Below are 20,512 nucleotides of genomic sequence, written 5' to 3'. Positions count from 1 at the left end.
GATGTACCAAGATTTCAGTGACCTTTATTTATTAAGTTCCGTTTTCATTATTATATACTGGTAATGGCATTAAGCCTTAAATTTATCTAGTTCAAGTATGGTTATTGTTTTCTAGTAAACGTAGAGTTTTTAAGTGGTATGCCTTATTTAGAAAGTTACTGTGTTTTCCATTCTAGCTAAGTATGTAAGTAGCTTTTATAAGATCTTGATTACATCGGTTGCATAGTTATGGTTATTCCAATGTACAGTGTTGACGGAGTGATGAGTTATTTAATTGACCTATTGTTTTCTTCTTGTGTCGCAGTTTTACATTATTTTAGAAGGCACAACAGCCTGTCGTAATATTTTAGTTAGTCAATAAAGATCTTTTCTTTTCACTAAAGTTCTTTTCTACTTCATATGTTTTAAGTAAATGAAGTATACTTTAAATATAGAATTCTTTATCTCTGATTCTGGGAAAGACTGTCTGCAGTAGTATTACTTTTTATGGTTACAAAATATATCTGTAAATAAATTATTTATTTTTAAGTCGATAATTTGTATAATATTAATGTCACATTACTTTGTTGGATGTTTTTTTATTTTTTTAACGGATGCTTGAGAAGATTAAGATAATATTTTATAATTTTAGTATTAAATTTTAACTTTTTTTGACAAAATTTGATGCTAAAATTATCTTTGTTTTTCTAATAATTGTGTTCAACATCCTGTTTTATTTGCTATGTATAAATCAGTTTACTTTTATTGCTTTGTTAAAGATTTTAAATACTTCTCAATTAACTCACAATTTTTTTACTATTTTTATATTCATAAAATACCAAATTTTAATTGTGTTACTCTAATTTTATTTATAATTACTTTAGAGAATATTTCTGGCTTTACTACATTGACGATTGTTATCGTTAGTGTAAATTTTTACCTTGTTTCTCATAAAAAAAATTTTTATACAATTTAATTATATTTATTATTGTAAGATTTATTGTATCTCACAAGAATTTATATATTATAGTGGCAATTAATAATTATTCAGCATTTATTAACAAAACCATTTTAAAGTAGTTCTACAATGTCAGTTAGAAGAAATTATTTTACACTGTTTATCACTTAATCTTATTAGCAAAACCATTTTAAAGTAGTTCTACAATGTCAGTTAGAAGAAATTATTTTACACTGTTTATCACTTAATCTTAATTCATGATTTATTCGTGGTTATTACAATTATAAAATTCAGAAATATTTCCATATTGGTAACTTTTATGCCTACTACAATTGCCATGACACAAAATGGATTTTTAACTTTCAAAAGTTTAAAAAAAAAAAAAAAATGCAGAGCCTTGCCTGTGATGCTATTATCATTTAACTCTTTAGGTTGGATGTTTTTTTTATCTCATTTCTTAGATTACCACTACTGTAGATGTGGGTTTGGTATTTGTAAATCGGTATTTACTCCTGCTTTGAGTAAGTGCCCAAAATTAGGGTTTCAATAATTTCTTGTACTTATTAAAGCATATAACCTTGATTTGTCTTGCTTCAAGGTTGCAACTCCACAGGGAGAAAAGAGAAAACCTGAAGAATACAGGGAATTTAAAAATCATCTGAAACAACAGAAAAAAATGCGGAAATTTTGAATTCATCTTTATAAACTGGGAAGCTTATTTTTTATTTTGGTCTTTTAAAAAATTCAGTCCTCTCAAAGCACAATCTATGGAATATCTGATGATGATAATGATCTGTATTATGTTTTTCATTTATTATGGCATTGTTTGTTTTATGTTGATCTGTTCCTTAGTTTTAACAACAACTAAAACTAGCATTGTTATCCTAATATAGCTCACAAGAGCACTGTAAATGTGTGTTTCCTCTTAATATATATTGTGTATAATATGTGCAGGAAAAACACAGGTAATTTTTTTTCTAGTTGTGAGTGGCAATCCTGTGCTTATAGTTCTGGAAACATTTTTAATTTTCCGAAATAGCCATTAAAATATATCAATTCCAGAAAATATATTATTTAAAAAATCACCAGTTGCCACTCTTATCCCCAATATAATAAAGTGAAGAGAAAGAGTACCTAAATTTATAAAATTGAAAAATATCCTAAAGAGAAAGTTGCTCCATCTTATTAAAACTTTTGTTTGATTCTCATAAGGTAATTTGAGACTGAATTCTGGATATTTATAGTTTATTTCGTGCTTTTATTACACTCTTAATTGTGTTAATTTGCTCCACTTAGGGAGCCTTTAAATAAGATACCTAATTTAAAACATCCATAAAGTTCAATCCAATTAATTTGTTTTTCTCTTTTTTTTATATTGAAATGAAAGGATATTTATTTCACTATTGTCCTTCGAGGATAATTTTATTTTTTTCATTAACATTTACAGGCTTTTTATTTCTCAAAATCTTTTATTTATTATACATATTCAAAACTACTGACAATACTGTTAACATACTTATTTTAATGTTGTAAAAAAATTAATATTTCCAATTTTGAAGTTATAATAATCTTTAGCTATAATAATTTTTAATTCTAATTTAAATTACTCTTTAGTTATAATTACTCGTTAGTTATAATAATTCTTTTCTCATAATGACCCTTTTGTTATATTAACTCTTTTATTATAATAATTCTTTTGTTATAATAACTCTTTCCTGACAATAATCTGCAAAGTTTCTTGCAATATATCAACTATATGAATTTTCTGTTTTATTTCTTCTAATATTCTGTTGTACATTTATATTGTCTTATACATAAGTAATAAGATATTATATATTATAATGTACTATGTAATTTTGTAAAACTGAGAAAATATTTCATGTTTAAATTTTATCTTTTAGTCAATGGATATGGCTGCAACAGAAGGTGAACAAATCCAATTTAGTGGTCACACGCTAGATAAGGCTATTAAAGCGAAAGTTCACCTTGAAAATTACTACTCCAATTTAATTGCACAGCATATTGAAAGAAAAACCAGGTTCTGTAATTTATTATTTTCATCTTTTTAAGAGGCTGTATTTTGAAGATGGTTCTTATTTTTTTTCTTTTATTATTTTAGACATGAAAAACTTGAAGAAACTATGAAAGAGGAAGGACTATCTGAGGAACAAGTATTACTTAAATTTTTTTATTAAAATTCAGTTTTGTGTGTTATAAGTTGCAATTAAAAAATGTACGAAATCAATGATGCAGAATTTTAAATAATTATGTAATAATTGTTAATTTTAATTCGTTTTTAATTAAGGGCTGTCTATTTTAACTCTATTTGCATATTATATGTGTAATGAATAAAAGCTTTTTGTTTAGTAAGTGTAGTCATAAAACCAAATATACCTTAATATATGTTATTACAAATTTTAATTCAAATGTGTGCCACTTACAAAGTTTACTCAATAAATATATTTATTACTATCACATAAATATTTGTTAATAAAAATGAAATTTAAATTTAAAAAATTATAGTACTTTTTAATTAAATGTTATCCTAGTTTTCATTGTAATACTGCACTTTTATTTAACAGTAATTAAGAAAATATTTTATTTGTCTTTTTAAAATGCCATCTTTCTAAATTAAAAGCAAAGTTTATAATTTTTTTTTTTTAAAAATAATTTTTTTTATAATTTTTAATTTTAAAATTTTTAATATATATATATTTTTTTTGGATTTTTTTGAAGATGATACTTTCTTAATTTTGTTTGATTTTATAATTATAATTGGAATTATATTATATAAACTATGTAACTGCATTAGGAATTGTTATATGCAAGAGTTGAAATTATTGAACATAGGATAGAAATGTATAATTTTTAAGAATTCAAAATGGGCTAAAATAAACAACAAAATAAAAATCTTTGAAAGGACAAAGTAAATTGTATCATTTGCATTTTTCAGCAGATTGCTAAAAGAATCTGCTGAAAAATGCAAATGATTAGAGAAATGTCACACTATAAAAAAAGTCAATTTATCTTAAAACAATTTTTTTAGGTCTCATAGAATGATTTCTTTTTATAATTGGGTATGTTTGGAGAGCCTGAAATGTAAATAAAATATTAAATAAGATTTGAAGATAATGTTTTAAAACTTGATGCTTAAAATTTTGAGTACAAATTATGTTTTTTGCAAAATGTTCCATATTTAAAAAAAACTTTTTTACGGGCATATTTAAAAAAATTGCATTTAGGTTTTACTTTGTTTTTGTTTGCATTTTGAAAAATCTATAAAAAAATGTTTTCAAAAGTGTTGTAATTTGTTACATTACTAAGCATTACTAGCAGCATTACTAATTGAAATTTAATAATTCGGCAATATGTTTGCAAAAATCTTTAAGAATTAAATTTAAAAAAAAAACAACTTAATCTCATAATAAAGTTTTTTTTTAATTTCTTTATTATCTCTTTAAAAAAAGTTTAAAATCAATGATATTTTTAAAAGAAAAATCAAACTTCTAAAAATAATATACATTAAAACTTCTTTTTAAAAAAATTTTTTGATTTAAATCAACAAACTTTGATCAAGTTTTTTTAAATATATTCTAGAAACAAGAGAAAAGAACACAGCATGCCTTAAAAGAGACAGAATTTCTGAGACTGAAACGTTCTAGGCTAGGAGTGGAAGATTTTGAGCCATTGAAAGTAATTGGTAGAGGAGCATTTGGTGAAGTTAGATTGGTTCAGAAAAAAGACACTGGGCATGTCTATGCTATGAAAATTTTACGTAAAGCTGACATGTTAGAAAAAGAACAGGTATATCTTATTTACTGAATAGTTAAGCATTTAAATAGCTGGGTTGATTTTTTATCTCATTAAATATGACTTTTATTTTTTTATCTTTACAGGGATGAAATTTTTCCTCTTTTTTCACTTTTATCTCTCGAATGTCAGTCTTTTTATCAAAAAGCTGACGTCTAAATTAGTTACCAATCTGTTTGTGGCAGTTTTGCTATTACCACAAGAATATATTAAACTTTTCCAAACTGGATTTTCTTGTTTGTTTGTTGAAAAGATTGCTTAAAGCATTTGCAGCAATCGAAAATTAAACAAAAATTTAAAAAAAAAGATATATTAAACAAAATCAATCACTTTATAAGTGATTAAAATTTTTTTTTGGAAAAAGAGTTAATTAACACAGCACCAAAATTTAAAAAATAATGTTGCTGTTATTTATGTTATAAAATGTGAAATTCTTATCAGATGAAAAATAAATCTAAGCAGTTGCTGATTATCATGTAATTTTTCAAACTTAAATAGCAATTTTTGTATGTTAAGGAGTTACTATATGTTTCTACTTCACAGTTATTGACATGTTTTACAGAGCTCTAGCTAGATTAGGTTGTAATATGAACATAGTGATTCTAATTGTAAAAATTTCTTTTCTTTTCTAAATAATTAAAAAGTCATGTTATTGATATATTTGTCATAAATTATGTAACAGCATTCATTAAAAGAAAGGAAATGTTAATGTATGTTCTCAGTAGTTTTAATTTGCTAAATCGGGCAGTTTCTCAAGAAATAAGTGTCTCCTTCATGTGAACTGAAGAAAAATTTAATTTCTAGCATTATTTCTTCAATTGGTCATTTTACTTTTTGCTAAATATTAAGTATCCATGCAATCATTCAAATATTAATAAATTAGTGCACAATTTTATGTCAACCCATAGGTATTTATTATCTTAAATTGTCTGAAATTCATTATTAAGCATTTCCACATGTTTAAAATTTACTCACTTGGAAATTCAGCTTTTTTGCCTTTTGCCCAATCTCATTCCTGATCTTTAGAATAATGTTCGTGACTTATAATTTTATGAATCAAGTAAAAAAATAATATTCAATCTGTTAAATTTCAGTTTTTTTTTAAAGTAACAAAAACATATTTTTATGATATCGATCAATACTTAAAGAAAATTTAAATTTTAGTAAAAGGAAAAATGTGGACTAATTCTATGAAATTTTCCAAACAAAAAATTTTTATCAATGATATGGTATTGACCCAAGTTTGGATTTTTAAAATTTAGAACTCTGTATCACGAGTATTTAATGTTGTTGTTGCTTGTCCTCTTCTGGCCTGACGAAGTCAGACCAGATCTATGAACCAGTTGACCTGAAGAAAATCAAATACCAAAAGAGGAGTAGAGTAAGTGTCTTCCCAGAGAAGACCAAGACAGTTTAGGATGTGATAGGCGGAAGCCCGGTGTAGATGGCATTTAGGGCAGAGGGGGTAGATTTTAGTTCCCTCAGAAAATAGTAAACCTTTAAGATGGCCGGTAGCTAGGCGGGAAATTGTGCAGACTCTCCTTTCAAAGGGAAGGGTCAAAGAAGCTCCAGGCTTATTTCCCTTGTACCAATAGTGGGTGGGGGGAATCAACCAGTCTCTGAGAAGCTGGGATTTCTCCAGGGAGTAAAGTTCAAGATAGGTAAGATCAGAAGAGGTAGAGTGTGGTTGGCTGCAACCTTCTTTAGCTAGGCTGTCCGCTAAATCATTACTATAGATACCGATGTGAGAAGGAACCCACTGCAGGTGAATATTATGTTGGAGAGACAAGAGTTTTAGGTTGTTTACGATGGAAATACTGGTTTTGTCGCCAATTTGGGTCCGCTTGTTGAGATGTTGCAGGGAGCTGCGGCTATCAGAGAATATCCAAAGGTCTTTAAAATAAAGGTTATTTTGCATAACAAATTCCAGACTCCTGTTGATAGCCAGAAGTTCACTTCTAAACACGGAGCAGAAGTCTGGGTTATGCTGGCAGAGAGAAAATTTTTCATCAGGAGTCTCAATGTAGACTCGGCTACCAGCATGACTATCGATTTTGCTGCCGTCAGTTAAAATTTTTGCGTCTTGTTTTGGAATAGAGTGAATAATTTCGAGAGCCAGTTGCTTTAGATGGTCGGGCAGGAATTCCTTTTTATTGACAGGAGCGGGAAGGTAAACTGGTTCATGGTAAGGTAATTTGCAGCTTCTGTTTGTTCGAAGACTGGAGCACTAGGAGGTAAAAGACTGTTTTAGCTCCTTAGACACCCAAGCCGCTCCTAACATGAAGTACAGGCGCTGGGTACGGGTTTGGATCGGAGTTTTCCTTCTCCTAGGTATCTCTCTTAGTCTGACTCCTACCCAACGGAGACCTGTCCGGCATGGGAGATCCTACCAGTAGCTACGCTACCGCCGGCATAGCTCTCTGGGTTGCTGAAGCACTCAAGCCCACCCACCTGGACAAGGTGAACATACCGACGGGGGTATTTAATGTTATAGGGAGATGCATATATCTTTATTTATTCTATTAAGAAGGTATGCTTTTATTGTTGCCAGAAAATAATCCTTACTTTTGAAAAAATATTTGTTTAGACAATTTTTTTGTTTGATATTTATTTTACTTTCCTTTTTTTGTACAGATTTGTCTGACATCTGCACTAGATGTTTTTCGGTTTCTTCCTCCTCACCAACCACTTATGACTCATTTTTATCCGCTCCCCGCTTTCGCCACATGACGACAACTCTAATCAATTCTAAGTTCACTTGTATTTCGTTTGTTTTCTACTCTAAATGTTATTAATAATTGTAGATCTATAACAAATGTTTGCCCCTAGGCCACTGTTTTGTTATGTATCTGCATCGGATGGTTAAAACGGAATCAAATATTGCTGCCCTGAGAAATTTGATATTGACTTGTATTACCATCAGTTTTAAGCATCAACATAGGGTTTGCGGACTATGTTACTTGACCTTAATAATAAATATCACTTCAAGGTATACCCGGCAGTGGCACTTATTTAAAAAAAAAAACAAAAAAAAACACCAGTGTAGGATGTACTAAGCAAATATATGCCAAACAGTGGCATTTAACCTTAAACTTCGCCATTTAACTAAACATTGAGATTTAGCTAAAAAATACTGCTGGTTTATAACAAATCATTACCCGTAGGCAACAGATTTGTATAGAATCGACACCCATTTTTGATAAATTTTGTGTAACAAACACATTGTTTATGATATTAAAAAATAATGAATACTCCTAGGCCACAAATTTCTAAATGATCTGCGTAGGATTAACAACATAAAATCTCCGGAAATATGAACATAAAATAACTCAGCTACTAGATAGTAATATATTTCCAGAAATCTTTAAGTTAAGCACATAATTATTCCTAAGAGCAATCCGCAAATATAGAAAATCGCCTATTTTACGACATCTTCGTTGATTAAATCATCATCAGAAACAAAAAATTTTACAAAATCTTATTAGCCATAACAAAATTTTAGTTTCAGCATCAAACTCTACAGAAAACTATTATAGTTTACTCACCACCCCCTATCCCCCAAAAGCCCTAAATACATTTCAAAAAATCTTATTTAAAATAGAGAAGTACAATCTCTTCTTATTTCTGATCTGTGCAATATTACAAATCTGTCGCGAACCTTATTAAAACGTCAGGTCTCCAATACAAGCTCATAATTCTAATTACATCTTTGTGGTGACTATGGTTTAACTAACAGCAGATTATTATTCTCTATTGCCGAATTTGGTGTTAAAAAAAATTTCAAAAAACAGGTGCAGGCGCCTCCCAAATCTATACTCTATTAAATATTAATTCTTAAAATGTTATGTATTTTTTTACTTACTTTATTTAATTTTTTAGGTTGCCCATGTTCGTGCCGAAAGAGATGTTCTTGTTGAAGCCGATCATCAATGGGTTGTTAAAATGTACTACAGTTTTCAGGATGCAATGAATTTATATTTAATTATGGAGTTTTTGCCTGGAGGTAATTTTATTTACTGTTAAAGACGTTTTTGATTGGTATTTCGGTGATATTTATTTTAAATTTAATGATTAGTTTTATAATTTGATCAGTGTTTTGGTATCAGCAAGATCATTGTAGAACATTTGAGTTTATGAGATCATGAATCTTAAAAAAGCTTGTTCTTTACTTTTTGAAACAAGGTAAAAATTTTCTCAGCCATTTAGATATACCTTTTCATACCTGCCTCCTGTTTTTCCTGTCTCCTGTTTTTTTAACAAAGACTCCTGTATTTTACAACTATCTCCTGTTTACCCATATATTCTGAAATTTCTCCGTATTTGTTGAAGAGATTTAAAAAAAAATTTATTTTTGCTGATAACATATCTTCGGATGGCAAATATACTCAACAGATGGTTCTATTGCCAGTGCTGCAGTATTTTGAGTGTTAATGGCTAAAGTAATTATTAATAATAGTTTTAAAAATCTTCCTTAGATTAAGATTTATATACATATTTTTTATTTCGCTGTATGTTAAATTCTTATAATTTTTCCAATTTTGAAAATTTCTCTTTTTGACTTATATGATTATGAAAGATATACCAAAACTTTACCCGTAGCCTAAAAAGTGTCACTAGTAAAATCTTGATTTTTTTATTCCTCCAACGTTGGCAGGTATGCCTTTTTAAAACTTTTGTCAGGAAAGAAAGCTCTAGCTCCGGCAATTTTAATATATTTTTATGCTTACTCTTGAATTTCAAATTTTAATTTGAAAATTTTATTATAAAGTGAAACAAAAATAATAGCATAATAAGCAGCTCATATAGATGATATAAATTTATTTGTTTATTCTTAAAAAATATATGAAATTATTAACTTTTTCATATTTAATCTTAAATCATTATAAATGCATTTTAATTCTGAAAATACTTTTTCTGTTGCAACTTGGCTGACGGTCAATTCTGTACATTGATAGGCCTCTTGAATGTCTGTAAGATAAAGGAAATTGCTGCAGTCTTGTAGCATGGAATAATTTAGAGAAAGCCCAACGGTGGAGCAATACATAATTAAACAACAAATATGTGTGAAAAGCGATTGATTTGACATTGTATTTAGAACTAACATCTCAGATTGGGAGAAAATATTTAATGACAAATGATTGACACTCTGCTTTAGATTTTAAAAACGTTTGTATTACAGGTAACTTATAACAAAAATTAAAATATTTAGCTGAATTACCACAAATAATTTAAAAATAAGCATGCATTATAAAAATTGCCTATTAAAAATGGGAGATATATATTAAAGTATAAGTTTTGAATTTTTTGTCTTTATTATTACATTAATTGTATAGAAAATGAAAATTTTTTGAATTCTTATTTTATTTTGTTTTCAGGTGACTTAATGACATTACTGATGAAAAAAGACACACTTTCTGAAGATTGTACACAGTTCTATATTGCTGAAACAGCTTTAGCTATAGACTCCATTCACAAATTAGGTTTTATACATAGGGATATTAAGCCTGATAACCTACTTTTGGATGCAAAGGTATTTTATATTATAATCCTCCCCCCTTTTTTTTAACTCTATTTCTTTTCATATCTTCTTATCATATATTTTTTCTACATATTTTCTGTAAAATAATAAGGTATACCTTTTTGTGAATTTAAAGGTTGATATTATGATAATCTTAAAAAGTAAGAGTAGCGTTTTCTTTTACTTTATGCATAGCAGGTGAGCTTCAATTACAATTTGCTTGATTGAAGTTTCCTTTGGCAAATTTTTCAGGTGTGTTTAATTACATTTGAATGACAAAGAAAATATAACTATTTGCAACTAGATGAAGATTATTTTAAGTTTATTTTCATACAAAAGATTAGACTATGTTAGGTTTTCTTAGAAACAAAAAGGTGAATACTTGTAAAATTCACCTTGAATGATTGAGAAAGGATGGGATACTTTTGATAATGGGAGAAGTCTAGTTAATTTCAACTTATGTGTCATGTTATGTTAACTGTATATTTAGTCCAGTTCAATCCTACTTATTGAAGAAGTGTTTTATATGAGGAGAGAAGCAACAAAGTATAATTTCTATTTAATTAATATTTAAAGTCTGCTCAAAAGCAGTTTTTTTTTATAAAGATATATATTGTCATCCTTTTTTAGGGCCATATAAAGTTGTCTGACTTTGGTTTATGCACTGGGCTGAAAAAGTCTCATCGAACGGAATTTTACAGAGATCTTTCTCAGGCAAAGCCCAGCGATTTCAGTATGTATTTTGACAGAAATGGTAATTATTGTTTATTTTTATTTTATGATTTTCATTAGTTTAGTTCATCTTCTTTTTTGTTTCATGCATTTTTTTTTTATTTTGCGTGCTTACTATTTTGTTGTTTTACTTTAGTTCATTAGAAGAAGTTATTACTTTGTTTTAAAATGATCCCAATATTATAAAATACTATAATATTGCTTAGTTATGCATAAACATAGTCTGTATTTTGAGATTCTTAAAAAGAGCAAGAAATGTACTTACAACGAGTTAAAAAATTTCTTTACAATTCAATGAAAAGAAATATTTTCCCCTTAAAATTACATTCTATTGTATATTCAAATATATTAAGATATATTGAGATAAATTTATATAGAATGTATTATCCTTAAGTTTGAATGTATTTTCTTTAAGCTTGAGGTTTCCAGAAATATTTTCTTGGTTTTGTACACCAGACTCTCTACATCAAGACGATTTGCACCAACATTTTTTGAAATATTTTCTCTTGCATTAGCAAATTAAGTATAGTAAGATACTGCTAAAAGACTGCATGTGAGCAGAAACAGATTGCAAGATGTAATTAAAGAAATATAAAAAGGCAAAATTAAATTTCATATATGAGATGGCCAAAATATTTAAATAAATGCAAAAAAATAATTAAATTTACAAAAAATAAATAAATAAAAAGCAAAATTTAAAAAACTAAAAAAAAAAATCATCGGAGTAACTTTTTAAAATAAAATTCTGATGGAGGTATTAATTTTTTGATAAAATAATAGTTTATTTCTAAGAGCTAATTTATTTCTAAAACTTCTAGCTAAATTCAAATTCACTGCTACACTTTATTCACATTTTTGCATTTTTTAATCCAATTTTCTTTATTAATTCTGAATCACTCAATGCACAGCTGCACAAATTCAACTGAATGCTATTTTTAAATGTTACTGATTTTTCTTATTGAACTTATTGCAATCAAGAATGTTTCTTCGAATACATTATAGATATATATTCCAATTTTTTATTAGCATGTTTCATTTTTCTTTTCAACTTATACTTCTATGTAACCTGATTTTGATTGTTTATTTATTCATTATTTTTTATTCATTTCTTTTTTATTGTATTTTGTTTCCTTTTGATTGTTACAGTTTTTATAAAATTTTATGTAAATGTATTAACAATATTCAATATGCAAGAGGGAAAAAAAAGAAAGGAACTTCCTTCATAATTTTGATCTAATGACCGGAGTTTCATGTAATGGGACTCAAACTGAATAGTTTGTGGGGTTGATCTCAAATATGCTAATTAATTACTGCAGATGATATATTAACACATTTGTTGCCAAACAGTAATACTATGTCAATTGTTGAAGAGTGTTAAACTATAACGATAAAATTTAAGTTAAATTTTCTTATTTTAGCAACTATTTTAGTTTTTAAATTTTACAGCAAGTTTGTTTTAATAAACAATAATATGTTATTTTTACAAGAATACATTATATTTTCTGTAAATATAATGGGGTGATAAAACATGCATCTTGCTACCACTTCATCTGTTTTATTGACACAAACTGTTAAGAAGGATTTTGTCACTTGATGGACAGCAAAGTTTATTAAACTAATAACGTGGTGAGAAAAATTAATATATCAGTCACGAAAACTATCCTAAATGTATCATATGTTACTTCTGTGCTGCTGGTTCTACCTTATACTCTTCATAATTATAAAAGTTAAGCGTAAAAAATATTTTAAAAATAATATAAGTTCATAAAACGTACAATTACTCTGCATGTCTTTGCAGATAGTGTTTTAGGATATCGTAACACATAAACTTTTATATTATTTTCAGTTAAGTTTTGATTTATCGTGAGTCTTAATTCCCTTATTTATCAAATAAATATTTTTGTTGAGATATTTGCATAGTTGTTGCTAGAGTGGCTTCTTAAATTTATGAGTTATGCAGAGGAAGAGATAGATAGTTCTTTCAAAAATAAATAGAATAAATTCTTATTAAATTTTCTTTCTGCTCATTTTAATAAATTTTTTTTAAGTGTCTCCAGTCTATCCTATTTTTGTCTATAATTATTTATATAATGATTTGTAAAAATGTTGTAAATTATGTTTCACACAGCCAGTAATCCTATGGATTCCAAGAGAAGAGCTGAAAGTTGGAAAAAGAATAGGCGACAGCTGGTAATGAAGTTTTTTTTTTTTTTTTTATGTGTTTTTTTTTATTTTTTTTTTTTTAGTGTTTTCATTAAAAAAATCCAATGAAATGAAACTCATTAATGGAATGTTATAGGCTTATTCAACAGTTGGAACACCTGACTATATTGCTCCTGAAGTTTTCATGCAGACTGGTTATAATAGTTCATGTGATTGGTGGTCGCTTGGTGTTATTATGTATGAAATGTTGATGGGTTAGTATGTTGTATGTTATTTGCATTATATTGTATGTTATTGTACTTTTTGTATAGAAAACCGAAAAATAGTCAATGTTTTAAGTTGATTAACAAGTCAGGTATAAAAGTTTTGAGTTAAATTTGTTAAAAAGTTGCATTGATGAATTTTTAAAATTTATTTTTAAATATATACATTTTCTTTATTGTATGAACAAAGAAACTACAAGAACAGAATTTAATTTTCAAATAAAATGATTAAAAAAAGATGAACTAAAAAGAAAGTATAACAGAATGCTGTTTTTTAAAGTTATTTTTCATTTTATTTAATATAATAATGTTCTTAAAAATAAAATTTATTTATTGATTTTGTTACAAATGAAAGCAATTTTCTTACATTTATGACAACATTACTATGTATTAAAAAACATAAAATACATAGCTACCAACTCTACTGGATTTTGCCAGTTTCTCCATGTCTATTGGTTTCATAAAAATTCTACTGGTTTTTGTGAATTTTAGAAAATTCACTAAAATAAAGTACATTTACTTAATAAATCGCTATTGATATGAAATGTTTTCTTACTTGAATATTTAAATAAATATTACTAATACATAATGAATACTCATCTATAGAAATCAGTTTAAAACTTTTTTGTTGTAAAATATTCAGTTTATTTTTATTCACAACTCCCTTTTTAAATTAATTAAAAATATCTTTTAATTATCTTTGATGAATTAAATGCCTATTATTATTCTAAATTATGAGTTAACATAATGTATAACATTTAACATCAATCATAATTGGAAAATATTACAGAAAACTTACTTGGAATAACAAGAATCCAATTTACTGAAAAATTTACGTATGACTGCTAGATACAAATGAGAAAGAAAACTCACTTGGGATAACAAGAATCCAATTAACTTTCTCATTTATCTATCTCATGTATCTGGCAGTCATATGTCAATTTTTCAGTTAACTGATGTCAGCTTTGATTGTCATGTTTTTCCCAATTTTTTACTAATTTTTCTTCAATGTCTCATTTGTATAATTCCTCTTGGTTTCTTTGCTTCTAGGCACATTTTTCCATTTGGATGTTATAATCTTTTTTATTTTTGCATTAATATTTTAATTTCTTTTCATAATTATGTGTGTATCTTAACATGTGTATCTTAAAATATATGTGTACGCATATATGTTAAGATGTAGGATTTTATGCCTTTTTCAGACAGTGACATCTTGAATTTATGTTGTGCTTCTGCCTTATTGATGTTGTCGGTTGTAAATTAATGCAAAATATAAGATGTTTATTATTTTATAGCACCAAATTATAAGATATTTTTCATCTATTTCAGATTTGATTTAACTTATTGTGTTAAAAAAATTTATATTCCATTACTAAAATACTATCACTATTTTAATGACTTTTTGAATAAAGAAAGAAATAATAATGAGAAAACATAAAATCTTCTGCATTTTAATAATTTCCTCAATAGTTCTGTTATAAATCTTCTGCATTTTAAAAAGTGGAGTTTGGCAGGTATTAAATCAAATGTTGTATTAAGTATGTTTTTGTTTATTTTCCTAAAGTTTATCTACATGTAGATAATTTTTCCCCCTCTTCTGTAGGATATCCACCATTTTGTTCAGAAACTCCTCAAGAAACTTATAGAAAAGTGATGAATTGGAGGGAGACTCTCATTTTTCCTCCTGAAGTTCCTATATCTAATGAAGCTAGAGAGCTCATTCAAAGGTTTTGCTGTGAGGCTGATAAAAGAATAGGTGCCAACAGTGGTGTGGAAGAAATAAAACAACATTCTTTCTTCAAGGGAATTGATTGGGCACATATTAGGTAATTTTTTTTAAAATTAGTTTTTAGCTTTAAGCCTTCTCTGTTTTAATGATGTAGTAATCTAAGTTTGGTTATGTAACTATAATATAATTGCATTAGCTATTACACCTCTTATGACATAAAATTTAACACTGCACTCTTTGTAATTAAGTTTGATTGTTAATAAGTAATTCTCTGCTGATAGGTTAAAATTATATAAATGAATATTTCAGTTTTCTCTTACATAAATGATTGAGTTATTTATTAGATTAATATAAATAATTTGAAAATTTCTTTATTACGTAATCTTATATATTTTAAGTATTTGAAATAAATAATTTTTATTACTTTTTATACTTACAAAATCTCATTCCCTCACTTGCACCTACAAATGAAAAACATTATTTCTCTCTGATACCTATACTTCTTGTTCAACTTTAAGTTTTTAAAATTAACACTTGTATTGTTGTTTCTGTGTATTAAGCTAATTGTTTGATCTTTAAATGGATTTTCATTTAGCAAAGAGTTTGAAACCCATAATTCGTGTCCTCCCCTCACTCGTATTAGTACACAAAGAATAATTCAGATTGATTTGGGTATAAACTGGGCTCAGCACAAGTTTCAAAATTCTGTGATAAGACTACAAAACAAATTTCAGAAAATTGAGTTTAAAATTTTAATCAAGTCATGTGGAATGTGATTTCTTGATATTTTTTTATTTTAAAACATTTGTTTCAATACAGTTTTTTACTTTTTTCAGAGAGAGACCTGCAGCCATTCTAGTTGATGTTAAAAGTATAGATGATACATCTAATTTCGATGAATTTCCTGATGTTGATCTCAAAATTCGTAAGTCTTTTTATATATTCAATATTCGTGTTTGTATATTTATGTAATATTTGAATCTCGCCAAGTTTGCTACTTCAAATAACATTTAATATTATAGATGTCAATTATGCTTAAATAATTAGCATGAAAGAATGTTTATAAGTTTAATTTTGCTTACGCTTAAACAATTCATTTTATGATCTTCAGGGTTTTTTTCATCTATATTTAAGTTGTTTGTTCGTAGTGGTGAGCAAAATAGATAAAAATCAAATTTATGAAGTTTGAAATAAAGTGCTAAAACATAAAATTTACTATCACTTTCTTAACTCCCCTAAAATCTATCTAACTATGTATATATATATATATATAAATATATACAGGGTGCGTTCTGAAAGTAATGCGCATTTTCTGGGAAAAATAGATTTATTGATTCTATGGGTACAAATGGTTAAAATTCTTCAAAATAGTTCCCTTGTGCATCAACACACTTGCGGAGACGATTCTGCCCCACCTGGAAAGCACCCTGGAACTCCTCGACAGAAATGCCTCTCAGGAACCTTGTAACATGAGCTTGTATGTTCCCCACCAACAGTCAGCCCTTCAGTCGGGAGAACAAAAAAAAAGTCAACGGCTTTAAGTCAGGGCTATAGGGAGGCTGAGGCACCAAGGGGGTCTTACTTTGGGTCAGGTAGTTTCTGCTCCTCTGTCAACACCTTCGGCACAAGCTTAGCACGACTTTTCGCATTTGCAAATCCTTCGTCACAATCCCATGTACCACACATTTTGACAAGTTCAGGGTGTTAGCGATTGCCTGAATGCTTAACCGACGGTCTGACTTCAAAACTTCACGCACACGCTGGATGTTTTCATTGGTTCGGGCTGTTGTTGGGCGTCCAGAGCGAGGCTCGTTGGTGACCTTCTTCCGACCCTCCTTGAAGGCCTTGTGCCACCTTCCACACTGAGATCTCGAAATGCATTTCACCTTAAAGGCGTCTTGAAGCATGTGATGAGTCTCCGTCACATTCTTTCCAAACCGCACACAAAACTTTATCGCATTCCAGCTAACACTCCATCACGGTGTGACTCGATCAAAAAAAGGACTTCGCGCAAAGACACGTCCTACTGCTCGGAGCGATCCGAGACCAGGCGCGCTTGGAAGGACAAATCCCCCATCACACTTTTAGACCAATCTGAGTGCATTGCGATCGATAGTCGCGTCACAATAAATTCATGCGCATTACTTTCAGAACCTACCCTGTATATATATATATATATATATATATAATAACATATATAATAAATAAAAAAAATTTTTGTATTAGTTTTTTCCCAATTTTATTTAAAACAAATGTATGAACAAGCAAAACTCTTATACTTATATAATACTTATTACTGTCATATAGGTATTTATTTTTAATATTTTCAGACTTGATTATTTTTATTGTTAGTAGTCAGAGACTTGTCGTTTGTATGAGTGTTGGCAAATTTGAATAAATGGTATTTTTTATGTGTTAATTTTCTTTTTTATCAGTGATTTTAAATTTGAAATTTTTTTTTCTTCTAGCATCTGCACCTGCTCCCAAAGAAGGTGATCCTGGGTACAAAGACTGGGTTTTCATTAATTATACATTTCGCAGGTTCGAAAGTATCCTAACCCAGATTGGTGTTAAACAGAGCAAGCGATAAGGAACTGGCCATTGAGGAAGAGACCAATTGTCTATGAACTTGAGAACCCTTGTCTTTCAAATGAATTGCACTTATTCAGGGCCCCAACAGGGAAATTTTATCACCAATAAAAAAAATGCATTGCTTGAAAATATATAGTGGGCTGACTGTGTATTATAAAATGAAGTATTTTTGAAAACTTGTGAAGCGAAAATAGCTCTTTGTAGGGATGCCAATCAATGCTTATTTTCTGTAGTTATTTCAGATTTGAATGCATTAACTGTAGGCTTATAGTTTTTAGAAAATTTCAATACATGTAGGTTAGTTGTGACTTTTGAATAAACCTTATTTAAAGAAAAACTTATTTTTAGTGAAAATGAATTTCAATTTCTTAGTTTTGCTTCATAATATTTCATCTTTTTCTTTATTTTTAATATTTTTATTTTTTAAAGAGGTCTTTGACGTATCCCCATGAATTTATAGATAGATTTCTTTGATCTTGGAAGTTGTTTTAAAATATTAAAATGGTATAAGTCTACTTTGCCTCTTTTGCTAAATATTGTGTAGTATGTGTACATAATTATAAATAAAGATAAAAAATATTTAGTGACAATTACTTTTCCGGATGATTTCTAGCTTGTTTCAAATAAAACTCCTGAATGATATTTAAGTTTCATCTGATTGCATCAGTCTTCTGCTGTCAATGATTTTTTAGTATTTTCCTTTAAATATCTGTTCTGGTGTCAGCACATTTTATATTTTAGTTCACTTCAAGTTGATAAAACTAAATAGCCAATTGAACTTCCTATTACATTAGAAATGTTTTCCTCTTGATAATTACATAAAATTTTCAATCGTTCTAGTTTATAGGCCCGACCTGGAGCAAAGTCAAATTAAAATTTCTGTGCTGTGCATATTTTTCCCATTAAATCACATGGGAAAAAACTTCTTTTTATGCGATTAAGTAAGTGGCCAACTTAAATTTAGGAAAGAGCTAGACTAACAACACTGGAGGGTTACTATAGCTAAGTGTTAATACTTCGACTACATTTAAGTATGTTTTTCTTTTTAAAATTATGCTTTTTCTTCGAATTTATTTCAATATTTCTTATTACATAAAAAAATATCTGAATAATTGTTTATAGTTTAAATAATTGTTTTATAGTTTGCATTAAAATTATGTATTTTACTTAATAGCTGTTGGAGGGAAAAAAAATTTCTTCTTAACTACAGAAAAATATCTAAAAATTGGCATCCCTAACTGTGAGTTTTGATTAGACCAGCCCAAAATTATTTTGGGTGATTGCCTCCTATTATAAAAGCATTAGTAGAATCGCACAAGTGGTTAGTTTTCATGCTCTCACCGCAATGGTTGTGTTTATTATAAAGATCTGTGAAGACAGAATAATAAGAATTGTAAAGAAGGGGAAAAATATTATAAAGATCTGTGAGGTCATGTTTTTATGACTGTGTAAATGTAGATTTGTATATTTACTTATATATTTGCTGCTTAATAAATGAATAGCTTGTATTGGGTCTGGGAAAGATGTACCTCCAAGTCTGGAGTAGGCCAAATTGCAGACCATCTGTGAAAGTTAGTGTTTTGCTATTTCTGTCTGGTTGTAAGCTGTAAATAAAGGTTTTATGTTTTGTTAGTGGAAGGAAGCAATGGTGTGTATCTCTTGATGTAGTAATTTATAGATTAATTTAATTAGTTAAGTTAGTAAATTATATCTATTGCTATTTTTTTCTTTTATGTTCAAGAACTATGTATAATGTTAACAAATCTGAGTAGGTCTTTGTGACGTGGTTAGGAAACAGAATATTAGAAGAAGGCAACATTAAAATCACATATAATGCATTAAAAATTAGGATGGGTTTAAATTCATTGCAAACTGGTGAAAACAGGAAAGAACCATAATACATCATGCAAGTCAGCAGTTATGCCATCTGGTGAGAAAACATAAAATTAAAAATAAATTTTTTTTCCTAATGTTCCATAAGTGTGGAAAACAGTTTCAGTCTTTGCTGATATATTTTCATATTTCGTTACATGAAAGGCTTCCCAGAATTCTAAGTCGATACATGATTTGCATTTTTTTAAAAATATGTAAAGGGAAACCAAAACTATGATTTTTAGTCTAGCAGTGTTGTGTGAAGGAAAAACATTGGATTCTTAAAATAATTTTTTTTTGTTGCTTTTTTGAAGAAAATTTGAAAAAATGCTTTGCTATGTGTGTTATAGTCCGCGTTCACAGTATATTTTCCATGTGATATAGTTGCACTTTCCTGCATCAAAACACATTCAAGTTTTTAATAACTTATTTGTGATTTTAGCATAGTTCTCATTTAAAATTCTATTTCCTATGTATAATTAAAAGAGCACATGCTAAGAAAATGATGTTTCCAAGATGTCTTATTTTTATTCGAAATGCCTTACGAATAATTACGCCTTTCATTTATCTCCGCTATTTCATATAATATTATATTCTACAATATTTTATGATATTCTTTATACTCTATTCATCCCCTCTATTTGAATATCTCTTGACTTTTATGATTGAGAAATTTGCATATCTGGTTTTACATAGTGGAAAATGTAGAAGTAAATTTTGATGTGGGGGAAATTGTTGGGGTACATCAAATGTAAAATTTTAAAATGACTCTTTTAAAAAAAAGTTATCAATGCTTCACATATAAAGTTGCAATTTTTAGTATTTCAAATTTTGTCATGATTGTATTTTTAAGGTTTATTTATTTTATTGTAAAAAAAGGAATTTTTCATTTTTTT

At 28.0% G+C, this 20,512-nt stretch overlaps 1 protein-coding gene across 3 annotated transcripts; it reads left to right on the top strand.

Moving 5' to 3' along the window:
- Positions 1-3: 3 nt before the first annotated feature.
- On the top strand, positions 4-19,386 carry trc (Serine/threonine-protein kinase tricornered). Of its 3 annotated transcripts, none has more exons than XM_016065256.5 (12): positions 4-184; positions 2,839-2,975; positions 3,057-3,108; positions 4,535-4,741; positions 8,627-8,750; positions 10,123-10,277; positions 10,896-10,998; positions 13,126-13,187; positions 13,297-13,414; positions 15,027-15,249; positions 15,989-16,077; positions 17,621-19,386. In XM_016065256.5, the coding sequence occupies exons 2-12, from the start codon at positions 2,842-2,844 to the stop codon at positions 17,740-17,742; spliced, it is 1,389 nt and encodes a 462-aa protein (XP_015920742.1). In that variant the 5' UTR covers positions 4-184; positions 2,839-2,841; the 3' UTR covers positions 17,743-19,386. The 3 variants fall into 3 exon arrangements, with proteins under 3 accessions (XP_015920742.1, XP_015920739.1, XP_015920741.1); XM_016065253.5 differs by having other exon boundaries at positions 11-184; positions 10,896-11,019; XM_016065255.5 differs by having other exon boundaries at positions 56-180; positions 10,896-11,019.
- The last annotated feature ends 1,126 nt before the right edge of the window (positions 19,387-20,512 follow it).

The sequence above is a fragment of the Parasteatoda tepidariorum genome, chromosome 4 (genome assembly GCF_982258835.1).
Source record: "Parasteatoda tepidariorum strain Cologne lab strain chromosome 4, Ptep-v5.0, whole genome shotgun sequence".
NCBI classification, from domain to species: Eukaryota; Metazoa; Arthropoda; class Arachnida; order Araneae; family Theridiidae; genus Parasteatoda; species Parasteatoda tepidariorum.
This window is presented reverse-complemented; position numbering and strand designations above follow the sequence as displayed.